The sequence below is a fragment of the Elgaria multicarinata genome, chromosome 6 (assembly GCF_023053635.1).
Source record: "Elgaria multicarinata webbii isolate HBS135686 ecotype San Diego chromosome 6, rElgMul1.1.pri, whole genome shotgun sequence".
In the NCBI taxonomy this organism is placed as follows: domain Eukaryota; kingdom Metazoa; phylum Chordata; class Lepidosauria; order Squamata; family Anguidae; genus Elgaria; species Elgaria multicarinata.
Genome location: NC_086176.1, coordinates 14,278,557 through 14,292,289, shown reverse-complemented (window position 1 = coordinate 14,292,289; position 13,733 = coordinate 14,278,557). Strand labels below are relative to the sequence as shown.

Here is a 13,733-nt window from a genome sequence, read left to right as displayed (position 1 = left end):
GTTTGCCTTGTCCTGGACGGGGTTGCACTCCCCCTAAAGGATCGGGTCCGTAGTTTGGGGGTGCTCTTGGATCCAGAACTGTCACTTGAGGCACAGGTGAACTCAGTGGCAAAGAGCACCTTTTACCAGCTTAGGCTGATATACCAACTGCGCCCTTATCTGGACAGAGATAGCCTAGCTACAGTTATCCATGCTCTGATAACCTCTCGTTTGGATTACTGCAATGCGTTATACGTGGGGCTGCCTTTGAAAACGGCCCGGAAACTTCAACTGGTACAAAACAGGGTAGCACGGTTACTAACAGGGACTGGCCGACGAGACCACATTACGCCAGTCCTTTTCCAGCTTCATTGGCTGCCAGTCCAGGTCCAGCCCGATTCAAAGTGCTGGTATTAACATTTAAAGTCCTAAACGGCTTGGGGCCAGGCTATCTGAAGGAACGCCTCCTCCCATATGTACCTGCCCGGACCCTAAGGTCATCTTCAGGGGTCCTTCTCTGCGAGCCCCTGCCAAAGGAAGTGAGGCCGGTGCCTACCAGGAGGAGGGCCGTCTCTGCTGTGGCACCCCGGCTGTGGAATGAGCTCCTTAAGGAGGTTCGTTTGGCGCCTACATTATATGCCTTTAGATGCCAGGTGAAGACCTTTTTATTCTCCCAGCATTTTAACTGTCTATAAATAAATTTTAACTTGGGGTTTTAAATTTGTAATTTTGCATTGCTGCTGTTTTTATTTGGTTGAGCTTTTATATTGCATTTTATATTACGGTTTTATACTGTTGTTTTATACTTTGAATGTTTTTAATTTTTGTGAACCGCCCAGAGAGCTCCGGGTATTGGGCGGTATAGAAATGTAATAAATAAATAAATCTAGTCCAACACTTGGTTCACAAGTGGCCACCAGCTGTTGACCAGGGACCCAGAAGCAGGACATGTTGCAGCAGCACCCTCCCGCCCATGTTCCCCAGCAACTGGTGTATATAGGCTTTCTGCCTCTGATACTGCAGGTGCACATAGCCATCAGGACTAGTAGCCAGTGCCCTCTGGGTGTTTCGGCTACAACTCCCATCATCCCTGACCATTGGCCAGGCTGGCAAAAAACTCTAAGTGGATCACACTAAAACGCACATATCATACAATAGAAAAAGCAATGCAAACTAATAAAGAATTAAAAACATTATAGCAGAGACAATAAAACAGTGTAATGTCATGGTCCTGTGGAAAGACTACTAAATTCCCCCTCTTCTTTTCCTACGTTTTCCTTGTGTGCCGTGTCTTTTCAGATGGTCAACATATGAATAGCAACTGTCTTGTTTTACCAATTGATTGTAAGCCACTCCGGGATCCTTGTTGGCTGAGTGGGATAAATACTTTTAAGAGTTAGGGGCTGGCTGGGAGTTGCAGGACTTTCCCCATCTAAATATGCATAAGACTGCGCCCTAAATAAATAGTGCTCTCACCCCCGTTGTGATTGATATTGTTAGACTCCACGAGAGCCACACTGATGGGCCTCCGGGACGTCAAGCGCTCGTCCTCGCTCTCCAGGTCATTTTCCCAGTTGGCCGCTTCTCCCTCGTCATTGAAATTCTCGTTGCCCCCTTGGTTGGCGAGGTACTCGTTGGCGTCGTCCTTGCGGCAAAACACCGCGATCCCGTAGATGCTGTTGTGCCCGATTTGGTTATTTGTGATGTGCGGAAGGCTGGATGACATTACCCAGACGCCGCAGCCCTTGTTACCTATGGCAAGAGATAAGAAACAGGCAAACTTCTCTTCTCCACGATATGGAAGAGCAGCTTCAGGGGAGACATGATAGCGGCCTTCAGATATCTGAAAGGCTGTCATGCAGGAAATAGAGCAAAATTGTTCTCCGTTGCTTCCATGGGCAAGACTAGAATTATGGGTGGAAATTGTAGAGATGCAGATTTTGGCTAAACATTAAGGATGCAGATTTCGGCGAAACATTAGTAGAAAGTTCCCAACAGTGAGAGCTGTTCAGCAGTGGAAGAGACTGCCTCAGGAGGTGGTGGGTTCTTCTTAGGTGGAGGTATTTAAGCAGAGGCCAGATGGCCATCAGTCAGGAATGCTGTAGCTGTATTGATCAGAGGGTTGGACTAGATGGTCTCTGAGGTCCTGGTCAGCCTTCCCATCATCACATTATGCGAGAGCCTCGGGTGTTTGGAATGAGAACCTTTGTGGTCCAAAGCTGCAACTTCAGCATCCAATTCAGGCACCCAAGGGGCCTGGTCTTGTCTTGACACAACTAGAAGCTGCAGCCTAGGCCTGAACACCACAGGGATGCTGCAATAACACACCAGGTTTAATTGTCAGGGTACATAGTGTAATTCTGCTGGTGTGGACTAGAAGCCCACGCGCCATTTGGTTCTACCAGATTTTTTAGAACATAAGAAAAGCCACGCTGGATCAGACGAAGGGTCCATCTAGTCCAGCACTCTGTTCACACAGCGGCCAACCAGCTGTCAATGGGAAAACCACAAGCAGGACTTGAGTGCAACAACATCATCCCGCCCATGTCCCCCAGCAACTGGTGTGCATAGGCTTTCTGCCTCTGCCACTGGTTTACCATAAATGGTGTTTCCTTCTACGAGTCCTTTCCCGCGCTCTCCGACCACCACTCCGTCGGAATACCCACAGCAGATCAAGTTACTTCTGAGGACAGGATCACCCCCACGACGGATATCAGCACCTCCCCACTGGTTCTCGCGGATGACATTTTCTAAAGTAGGATACGGCAGTTAGGTTAACAAAGGGCTTCACAGCTAGACAGTGATGTCCAAGAAGCATTGGGCATGGAGTGATTAATTAAAAATACCAATTTCCGTCAAGATAATTGCTAGACCGACTTCTACTCAAAACGTCCCCTGGACCAAACTTGCACCGCATTTAATATGAAATTAGCGAAGTGTTGATTTGTTTGTGGGATCACGGAATGAAGGAGAGCCTGTATGTTGCATGGATCCTTGGGTGGAACAACAGATGGCCAAGGAAATGCCCATGTATGTTTATTAAGGAAAGATCTGCCAATTGGACAAGAGAAATAACCTTAAAATAGTTACCAGATTGTATTGTTCAAACCTAGGGGAGTGTTGTGGTGAAAAGAGTCACCTGTGAGCTGGAGGGTCCACGGGCCAAATAGCACTTCAGCCATTTATTTATTTATTTATTTATTTATATCCCACTTTTCTTCCACTGTGGAACTCAAGGTGGTTACATGTGGCCCCAGGTGGTCTCCCCTCCAAGCACTGCCAGACTCAGACCTGCTTAGCTTCAGCAAGGTGGCTGCCTCCTGTGCCTTCAGATCATAATCTGGGACCATGAATTCAGGAGGCAGCTTCTGGCAAGCTACCATGCCTTAACATCAATCTCCCATCTGTAAGGTGGGGATAACAACAATTACCTACTCTGGAGAGTTGCTATAAGGATTACAGAGATGGTGCCAGGTGAAACATGAACCACTCTGTGAACGTGACAAAAATCAGTATAAAATGTGGGATTAAAAATAATAAAGCAATGCAAAAATCAGACTGACAATGCCATGAGGTCCCCTATCATCAGACCCATTGCCGATCAAGCATAATAAAATACCCTTTTTTCTTTCCATACCTGATATTTGGCCTCTTCCATTCTCATTCACAGCTATGCCAGCAGCAAGACCTTGGAAGATATGGTTCCCACTGGAACAGAGAACGGGGGGAAAGCAGCTCATTATTTTATGGCTCACCCATACATTTGCTCACAAACGTTGCTCCAGCAGCCCAGTCGGGTCAATATTTATTTATTTTATTTATTTATTTTATTGCTTTTATATACTGCCCCATAGCAGAAGCTCTCTGAGCGGTTTACAAAAGTTAAAAACAGTAAACATTAAAAACAACAAGGGATTTAGCAGTAATGCAAGCAGGAACTTGACCCCCAACATATAACGCAGCATCCAAAAGCAAGCCTATGGCCGTAGCTAGACCTAAGGTTTATCCCAGGATCATCCCAGGTTCGTCCCTGCCTGAGCGCTGGATGCCCTGTGTGGCACTTAGATGAACAGGTTTGACCTCAGGACAATCCTGGGATAAACCTTAGGTCTAGCTACGGTCTTTGTCTCTCTGTAGCTCAGTGGTAGAGTACCTGCTCTGTATGCAGAAAGTCCCAGGTTCAGTTCTAGGCAGGGCTAAGAAAGTCTCCTGCCTGAAACCCTGGGGAACTGCTGCCAGTCAGGTGTACAATACTGGGCTAGAGGCGTAGTCCAAGGGGCAGCGTCCTAGGTTCATCTTTTAAAGAAGCCTGCTCCTTACACTCACTGCCTCCTTATTACAATCACTGCCTGATACTTACAGGATGGGGTTTCTTTCCAGGGGCAGACTGGGAGGCAGGCTGAGATGGCTTCCTTATGGGAGGGAAGCAAGCCATTCAATGTATCCCGGAAAACCCTCCCTCATGCGGTTCGGGAGGCGGAAAATGTAATAACTTTTAAACGCCTCCTAAAAACATATCTTTTTAAACAAGCGTTCCCTGGACTGTAATTTATTCTGGTTTTATGTGATATTAAAGTTTTTATCTGTATTTTATGGTTTTAGTTGTAAACTGCTCAGAGAGCTTAGGCTGTTGGGCAGTATAAATATGTTATAATTAATTAATAATAATATTCATTCATTTCTTAATGACAGCTGGGGCGAGTCTTGAAGTTGAACCGGGCAGACCTGGATACAAACCCTTGCTCAGCCATGAAACCAACCCACTCTGGTCACCTTTGACCAGTCCTTCTCTCCGTAGCGCCAATGTCCTCCAAGGGCCATACATTTGCCAGCTCTCTTTGGGGGGGGGGGGGGAGCGAAGGATATAAATCTAATTTAATCTATTTTTTTCTCCCTGCTCAGGTGCCATTTCAGCATTCTGCCCCAGGGTCCCCAAATATACTGGACTGGCCCTAGAGCAGCCTTCCTCAACCTGGGGCGCTCCAGATGTGTTGGACTACAACTCCCAGAATGCCCCAGCAGCTGGCTGGGGCATTCTGGGAGATGCAGTCCAACACATCTGGAGCGCCCCAGGTTGAGGAAGGCTGCCCTAGAGCATCAGGATGTGGAGCAAGGTGATGTGGGTTGCTGCCTTTCCCTTTCCATCCATACCAACCCATCTCCAGAGCGACTGAACCACAGACAGGCTTCTCCACTGTGCCTGTGCCACAACAGCCTGCTTCCCTAGGATAGAGGTGTCCCTCCAGACACAATTCAAATATACATCCGAGTTACTATAGATCAGGTATTCTAACTTAAAAATCTCAAGGTGGCCAGTAGAGCTGCACAAAGACCTGGTCTGAGGCAACCAATTAATATTCCCATTTTACAGGTAAAGAACACTGAGGCCAAGAGATGCGTGATTAGAGGTGTTATTTCACAATTCCAGCCCTGCAGGCAGGAAATATGTATTGGAACCCTGTTACCTTAAAGCTGAGGATTCTAATCTGAATCACTTGGCAACACTTCAAGGCCAACCATGGCAGAGATGTTATATTTCAACTAAACACTCACTTTTAATTTCAGTGATTCGGAATCAGTAATCCTTGCCGACCAGCAGCAATTCAACCAGAGATCTCCCGGGAGATCCCGATCTGCCTGCCCCTGTCCCATGCCAATGGTTTTTGAACTATGCTCCAGAAGACCTGGGGCATGGCTAGACGGGGCGATATTCCGGGGATTGCCCCAGGATCATCCCTGTGCGTCCACATGGCGTACAGGGGATCCCAGGAGCAGGGAGGGATGATCCCTTCCTTGCCCCGGGATATCGCCCTAAGGTTTTATTCTAATTTTTCTGCGGTCTCGGGATGTTCCCAAGACCACAGAACGTTTGGCCCAGCGTCGCAGTTTTCTCCAGGCTCTTTGCGAGTAACCGCAAGAACCTGGGATCCGGGCACAGAGCTCCTCAGGAGCTCTGTGCCCATCGGGGTGGGGTTGGGGGAGCAGGAGGGGTAATTTTTTTTTAAAAAAAACCCTTTTTCATAGGCGTGCTCCTGCGCTCTTTTCTCTTTAAAAAAACAAAAACAAAATGGTGGCCACAACGTCCTCTTCCTCCTGGGACATCATGCGCTGCTTGTAGATGAGGGCGACGATCTCGCGATCATAAAATCGCAAGAGCGTCGCCCTCCACTCCCCTCGTCTAGACATGCCCCTGGTATCTTGGGATAACTTATGAAACTTGCCCACCCACTACTACCCTTCCTCTGTGAATTTGAGCTGCAAGGGAGCACTGGATGTGTTGTAGCTGTTTCCAGGAAGTTCCCAGAAGCCCGACACCCAGCAAATCCCGGAACCCTCTGCAGTGCTCTCACGTTCGGTAGCAGTAGGATGCTAAAGAGCTGCAATGCAGACAAGTCAGTGCAGAAACTGTTCCCTGAAGCTGGGAGGTCAGACCGCCACTATTCTTTTCCATGTGCTAACCCTGACCAATTATAACCATTAAAAGGAAAAAAATGGCTGTAGTGTATAATGAGAACAAGTTGCTTTGTGTAGTAAGGATAAAACCAAGCAACTTCATAATAGAGCAATAAGCCCCTCTAGAGCTAAGAGGACATTTGGGGGACAACAGTGTAACCTCCAGTCGCTTCGAAAGCATGACTTGTTCATTACAAGTCTGCTGTAACAAATCAGGGAGAATGTGCAGTTCTTGAATTTATGTGTTATTTATTATACCTTAAGTGCCCAATAACCCAAGTTCTCTGGGCGTTGTACAATACATTCAAAACATGAAATATAAAGCAAACAAACAATGAATAAAACCAGTAGGTAATAAAACCCAAATAAGAACCTAAGGAGAGCTACGCTGGCTAAGCACCTACCTGGGTGAAACTCACAAACAGCACATGAGTGCAACAACACCCTCCCATTCATATTATTATTATTATTATTATTATTATTATTATTATTATTTACATTAGTATACCACCCCACAGCCGAGGCTCTCTGGGCAGTTTACATAGGATAAAAACACTTAAAAACAATATACAAAAATTTTAAATCACAAAAACATACAATTTAAAACCACAAAAACATACAAAAACAAACCCAGGCTAATTACATATTGCTAAATGCCTGGGAGAAGAGAAAAGTCTTGACCTGGCACCGAAAAGATAACAATGTTGGCACCAGGTGGGCCTTGTCAGGGAGATTGTTCCACAATTGGGGGGCCACCACAGAAAAGGCCCTCTGCAACTGGGGTATACAGGCAGTAATACTGCCTCTGATACTGAAGGGAGCATATAGCCACCGAGACTCATAGCCACTGATAGCCTTCTTCTCCATGATTTGTCTAGCCCCCCACCCCACCCCCGAAAGCTATCCAAATTGATGGCCATCACGACATCTTTTGGTAAAGATATAGAGATCTTTAAATAAGATCAGCAGCAAAGAATAAAAACACTCCTGTTATATAAAATCAAAGTAAAACCAGCAGCAATAAAGTGCAGTGATTAAAAAACACTAAAAACAGTTCTTAAAATGCCTGGGAGAAGGGTGGCGAAATCTTCATTTGATACCGAAAAGACCATAAAGTAAGTGGTAGGAGAGCTTCTCTAGGGACAGCATACCATCCCCGGGGCCCTCTTTCTTGCCAGGCACCTGAATGAGGGCCTCAGATGATATCCAGGTAGGAACATCATCTGAGGAGGAAATACTCCTTCAGGTAACCTGGCCCCAAGTCATTTTCCGGGCTTTAAAGGTTCAAAGCAGCACTTTGAACTGGGCCCAGAAACACACTGGCAGCCAGCGAAGATTTTAAATGAACAATTCATGCTCTCTAAAAGAGAAATGTAAACGTCTCGAGATGTTACATTGGCCATGGTGGCTGGGAATGATGGGAGTTGCAGTCCAACACAACTGGAAGGCACTAGGCTGTAGAAGGGTACACTATACCGTGTCAACACTGTGTTATAGGAAGGCAAAGGGGAACTCCACTCCTTCCTATAACATTCGCAAAAGCAGAGTTTCTGTGCAGTGCGCAGACAGAGAGAGAGAGAGAGTTGTAAGTTTATTTCTTCATTTGAAATTTTACTAAATATGTGTAAGATTGGGGTTATAAAAGTTTGTTGGCATAGCATAGAGAAAGAAGCTTTTAGGGGCATAGACAGACAACCACAAGAACAGGGAACTTGACCTTTCGTTGTCACAAACAACTAATTAAGAAAGGGGAGGATGGTCTAAATCAGGGGTCCCCAACCCCCGGGCCACGGACCGGTACTGGTCTGTGGCCTGTTAGGAACCGGGCCGCGCAGGCGAGCTGCTTTCACCCACCCACCCCCACCCTCACCCCAGCGTACCTGGGCGCGGGGCGCCATCTCACCTGCCCAGCCGAAGCGAAGCCAGGATGCTGGGGTGGGGTGCGGCGACTTCAGAATGGTGCGCCCAGCCAGAAGCCGCTCTGGGAGAGCGACTTCCAGGCACACTGTTCTGAAGCCGTCCGCCTGCCCCAGCATCCTGGCTTCACTTCGCCTGGGCGCCCATCCAGCCGAAGCAAAGCCAGAACGCTGGAGGGGGGGCGGCAGCGGCGGCGGGGGGGGGGCTTCCCAAAACCATCCCCTCAACCCACCCACCCTGGTCTGTGGAAAAATTGTCTTCCACAAAACCGGTCCCTGGTGCCAAAAAGGTTGGGGACCGCTGGTCTAAATTATGAGGTGGTCCAATGGGTTTAGGAGTTTAGAAGACATCAATAGGAGGAGTTGATGATGTCAAATTGGGCATTTAAGGCTGAGCACAGAGGGATAAGATGTCTCCCCTTTCCCTCAGGCAAGGTTTGGTCTTGCTTGCGAGAGATGGGAGAAGAGCTCCTTTACAGAGTTTGTGTTTGTCTGTCTTTGTTTGTGTTTGTCTTGTTCTCCAAATCTCCCAGACTTGCGAATATGTTCTTTTAATTTGCTTTGCTGAATGGAGGTTTGTGTGTCTGGCTTTAACTTTCTTAAATTGTTTTAATAAATGTTTTTTAAAATTATAACCATTTCATTGTGCTTGTGAGTCTGAGTGAAGTCAATCCTTCTGGATGTCTATCTCCAGATCTTCTTTACACTTACTATAGTGGGGAATTTAAAGAGTTCTGTTACAAGGTATTGCAGGAACCTGTGCCTATGTTCAGTACCTCGTAAAAGACCACCAGAAAATTCCTCCTACAGAGTGAGTGAGTGAGTCTGGGATATGCCTCTATGCCTTCACTAAAAATGACCTTCCTGGTGGATAGTGCAGTGGGGGTGTACTCGCAAACAACCCGTAAAGTAGTGCCCAAAGCCATCCTTTTTGCAAATGCGCCCTTTAGACAAGAGTGCTTCAGGGATGCCGGAAAAACAAGCATACCCAAGAAACAAGACCCAAGTGAGAACTCCCTTTGGAATAGACACAGGCTGCATGGGAATAATTAAAAGTAGCAATAATATCTTCTTGGGCATAAGCAATCTCCTCTCCCTCGATGAAATGCTAGACTATATCATCAGCGCCATCACCTCTTGTTTTGTTTTTAAACTGGGCCGGGGAGCCCTGATCTCAATTATAATACACTTGTGTGGATGCTTTGACAGGGCTGCTGTTGATGTGGTGCCTAGAAAGAGAAATTTAGTCTCCACGCTGAGCAGCTTCTTTTCTGCACATTTCCGCTAGACTTATTAGCTGACTCATAATCACTGCCCAAGACAGCTGCCTATTTAGAAACAGCTATTCATTTGACAGGTCTATTTCCCATCAGCTTCGGAAAAGAACCCCGTCTTGACCCTTATGGTTTGTAGATTACTAAAATCTGTTTTGCACTTGTCAGTCGAGCTATTATGCTGGAATGCACTGTTCTCAAACAGAAATGTACACCTGTGTTGGGGATGGTGTGTGCGTGTGCCAAAAGGCCTGTGATTATATTCATTTCAGCTTGACCGGAGCTCCAGCACTAATCTCAAAACAAGCATCACCTGTAAATCAAAGGCAGTATCGTTTGCCCACATCCTGAGCACAAAGCAGAGGAGAAATGGGGTGGGGTGTGGGGTGGGGGTTGGGTTTAGCAAAGTAATGGGTGTTAAACGAGGATTTAACTTATAAGCATCCTCCTGATGAACAAAATCAAGTCTTTGGTTATCCAAATCTATGATGCAGCCTGTTAGCCAACACAGCGGGAGTTCTAGTCCAACACATCCGAAGAATGCCAAAAACTTTAAGGGAAGCTATTCCAGAAGGAGTAACAACGAGCATTACCTCCCGAAATTCCCTCTCCCTCCCAACTATTAAGGTGGCATAGGATCCCTGCCCTGATTTGCAGCTGGCTACCCCAACACAATGGGTTTTTAAAACACTCTGCCATTAGGGACAGAAGCCCTTTCTGCCTTTGCCAGCCTGCCAAGAAACCCATACGCATTATAAAGGTTGCGGGGAATATTTGAGAGCAGCCTTCCCCAGTTGGGTGGCTTCCCTCCAGATGTGCTGGACAACAGCTCCTATCATTCCCAGCCAGCATGGCCAGTGGCTTCTCCTAAACAGGAATTAAAGAATCAAGGGCTCTCTCTTTCTCTCACCTTTTACACATCTGATCACCCTCTGGAGTGTTTAGTGATAACGGTCTACAGTTTGAGGAAGAAGTGGACCTCATCGATTCCATGTGGCTATGCTGGCTGGGGAAGATATGAGCTGTGGTCCAACACATCTGGAGGGAGGGGACATGTTTGGAGAAGGCCATTGTAGAACGCATGCCCAAATTATGCCCTGTTGGGCCTCACCATTGACTCGAATGAACTAGAATATCCTCCTGAACTAGAACACTGAGTCAGAGCCTTGGTCCATCTAGTCCAGTATTATTGACACTGACGGGCAGCAATTCTCCCTGTTTTCAGATAGGAATATCTCTAGCCCTACCTGGAGATGACGAGGATTGAACCTGGGACCTTCTGCGTGCAAAGCAGGTGCTTTGCCACTGAGCCACGGTCCCTCCTGATCAACAGGAAGATCAATTTGAATGCTCGCCCACCATTTCTGATTGCCCATCATGGAGGACGACCTGATAAACTTCGCAGGACCTGGGAATTCCTCAGAAGACAGTATGAAAACCACTCTCCACAACGCAGAACGCAATGGTCGTAACACGGGTGCGTAGACAAAAAAACCTCCTCCCCTTCTCCATAAAGGTGAAAAACAACAACCAATTTCTGCATTTTAATTGCAGGGGTGGGGGGTGGGGGCTTTGCATTTGAAATTACACCAAAACATGGTAAGTAACACCACTGCTCCATCACTTACCTCACAAGAGGGTTGCCATTATACAGAATGTAAATGCCAGCCTCCTTATTTCCATAGATTTGATTGCTACGGACGATGCCTTTTCCGTTGCCAAGGACAACAATGCCGGAGCGAAGGCCACTGTGGATCCTATTACACTGTCGTTTTATTTATGCACAAGTAGAAAGGATAAAAAGAGAAAATGAGACTAGGGGGTGGGGTGGGGAGGGGGGGAAGAGAGATCAGTCATACTAAGTCAAGGACTTGCTACAACAGCAGAAAGGTCAGCAAGCTTCCGGACAAAAGCTCCCAAATCCTAAAAGCAAGAGGCATTTTATTTTAGAAAGGAACACCTCATTTGGGGTCTCCATGGAGAAAGCCTGGCGTTTCGTTTGCTGCAGCAACTGGGTCAAGAAATTAAAAGGATTCCTGTCAAGCCCTGCCCATTGTTCCTCAGCCATTACTCAGACAAACAAATAAACTGGTCCAGAAATTCTCAAATCTGGGGCAGGAATAAGGGAGAAGAGTAAAGGCTTCTTGCATCAACGAGGTCCTGGCAGGTTTGGCAACTTCTCCGCTATGCGTGTAACTGCAGCGTCCTGTGCAGCCATTGGCCTGGTTCAGACAACACGCTAAACCATGCTGCTTAACCACAAAATGGTTAAGGGAATCCCTTAGCCATTTTGTGGTTAAGCAGCATGGTTTAGCGTGTTGTCTGAACCAGGGCATTAGCAAGTGATTGGGGCTGGATTTACACAATTCATATTGTTCTAAATTGCTTCCCCTCCACCTCTTAACGGAAGGATTGCTCTCCAGCCACAAGGCTAGGCCCATCTGCTTTCGTGGTGCAAGAATTGTGGGGGCATCTCATTACAGAAACCTCCTCCCCACAGCACAATACTATGATTGGTGTGTGTGTGTATGTGTGTGTGTGTATATGTCTAGCTGATATGCCTGGCATTGATATATAATAAATTTCTCTGCAACTTATTCATCTTTAGGTTGTTGTTGTTGTTTTTTAGTTTGGTTGAGCTGGTAAATTGTTTTGTTAGAATAAATGGGAAATTGTGTTAATAAGAACCGTATTTTAAATTAGAGCTTCATGATAAACCACATTTTTTGTTTTACCTGAAAAGCCTACACCTCCCATCATGCCTTGGCCGGAGCAGCCGTCTAAACTTCAAAAACAATAAGGACACACAACACCCTTTTCTACCAGCTAAAAAAGATGCAAACCTAAAAATATGTTTTCAAAATATTACCCAGATATCTGAATAACATATAGTAGGGAATAACATATAGTAGGGAAGTGGATCCACAATCTTAAAGTAGCAGGCCAATGCTAGGCCTGTGAGTTAACCCTTAAACAAATTAAATTCATTTCCCACCCACCCACCCTCACAACAATCCTGCAAGGTAGGCCTGTCCTAGGCCTGTGAGGTAACTTTAAATCAAATTAAATTAGTTTCTTCTCTCTCTCTCTCTCAACACCTGGCCAGGGCTGCCTAGAAGCTGTCATCATGATTTTCCTTGTCCCCACAGATAACAAAAACCACAACTCCCAGCATGCTTTTTGCCCAGAGCTGTGACCTCCTTCCCTTCTGCTCCTGATTGGGCCTAATAACTGAGGCAGCCAACCCAGGCACCAGGCACAGGATGGCGAGCCACTTCCAGATGATGGCTCCCACAGCCTGATAAATCTTCCCTCCCACCCAAGGCTATTGAAACAGAAGAGTGAATGGAGGAATGACTGACAGTGAAGGCTAGAATGAAATGGTGGGTGGAGTTAGTGGCAGTTGGGGAAAGTCAGTTAGTGGGGGCCGAGTTAGGACTGAGAGATAGTGATGCCAGTACTACACTTCCCAGCATGCCTTTGGCAGCCCTCAGGTGCCCATGTCCTCTGAGAGGCGCTTTCCTCCTCTGTGGCTGATGCTGCTCCTTGACAGATCATGGAGGAGTAGCATTGCTGAGGAAGGGAAGTAAGCGGCTGTCAGTGGACGCGCTCAGCTCCGGCCAAGTCCTGCTGGGACTGCCTCAGCTCACACTTCTCAGCCACAAAGTGCTCCATCAGGAGCCTGTACTGAAGGGCAGGGACTGGGCTGTGCGCTTGCCCCCCTTTGTCAAGTCTGTTTTTGGGCATGCACAGAGTGCTCTCCTTCCCTCCCTCCCTCCCTTTTAAGGGTGAAGGTTGTGCATGTACTTCCCTCAGTTTCTGAGAAAACCAGTATCAGGATGGGGTGCCTTTGAGCATGTCCAGAGTTCAGCCTCTCAAAGACATGCTGTTGTAACTAGTTATGATTTTAAAACCACACATGGCAGCTGGAGGGAGGCACCGCAAATGGATGCAGCCCATTTATGTGGGTTGTTTCCTTTTATGCGGAATTGGGTTGACTGTTCGAGACTGACTTTAGGAATCACAATGGCCACCAAAGACCAGTAAATCTGGCCTCCCACCCAAGGCATGCTGGGAGTTCTGCCCAAGACATGCTGGGAATTGTAGGCAT

General features: G+C 46.8%; 1 protein-coding gene across 1 annotated transcript in view; it reads right to left on the bottom strand.

Moving 5' to 3' along the window:
- Nucleotides 1–13,733, bottom strand: part of FBXO10 (F-box protein 10) — a 37,342-nt gene that overhangs the window by 6,523 nt on the left and 17,086 nt on the right. The window contains exons 5-8 of the mRNA XM_063129081.1: nucleotides 11,251–11,387; nucleotides 3,617–3,687; nucleotides 2,577–2,729; nucleotides 1,456–1,731 (exon numbers count right to left, since the gene is read on the bottom strand). Coding sequence (XP_062985151.1) covers nucleotides 1,456–1,731; nucleotides 2,577–2,729; nucleotides 3,617–3,687; nucleotides 11,251–11,387 — 637 coding nt within the window. The remainder of the gene's footprint in view (nucleotides 1–1,455; nucleotides 1,732–2,576; nucleotides 2,730–3,616; nucleotides 3,688–11,250; nucleotides 11,388–13,733) is intronic.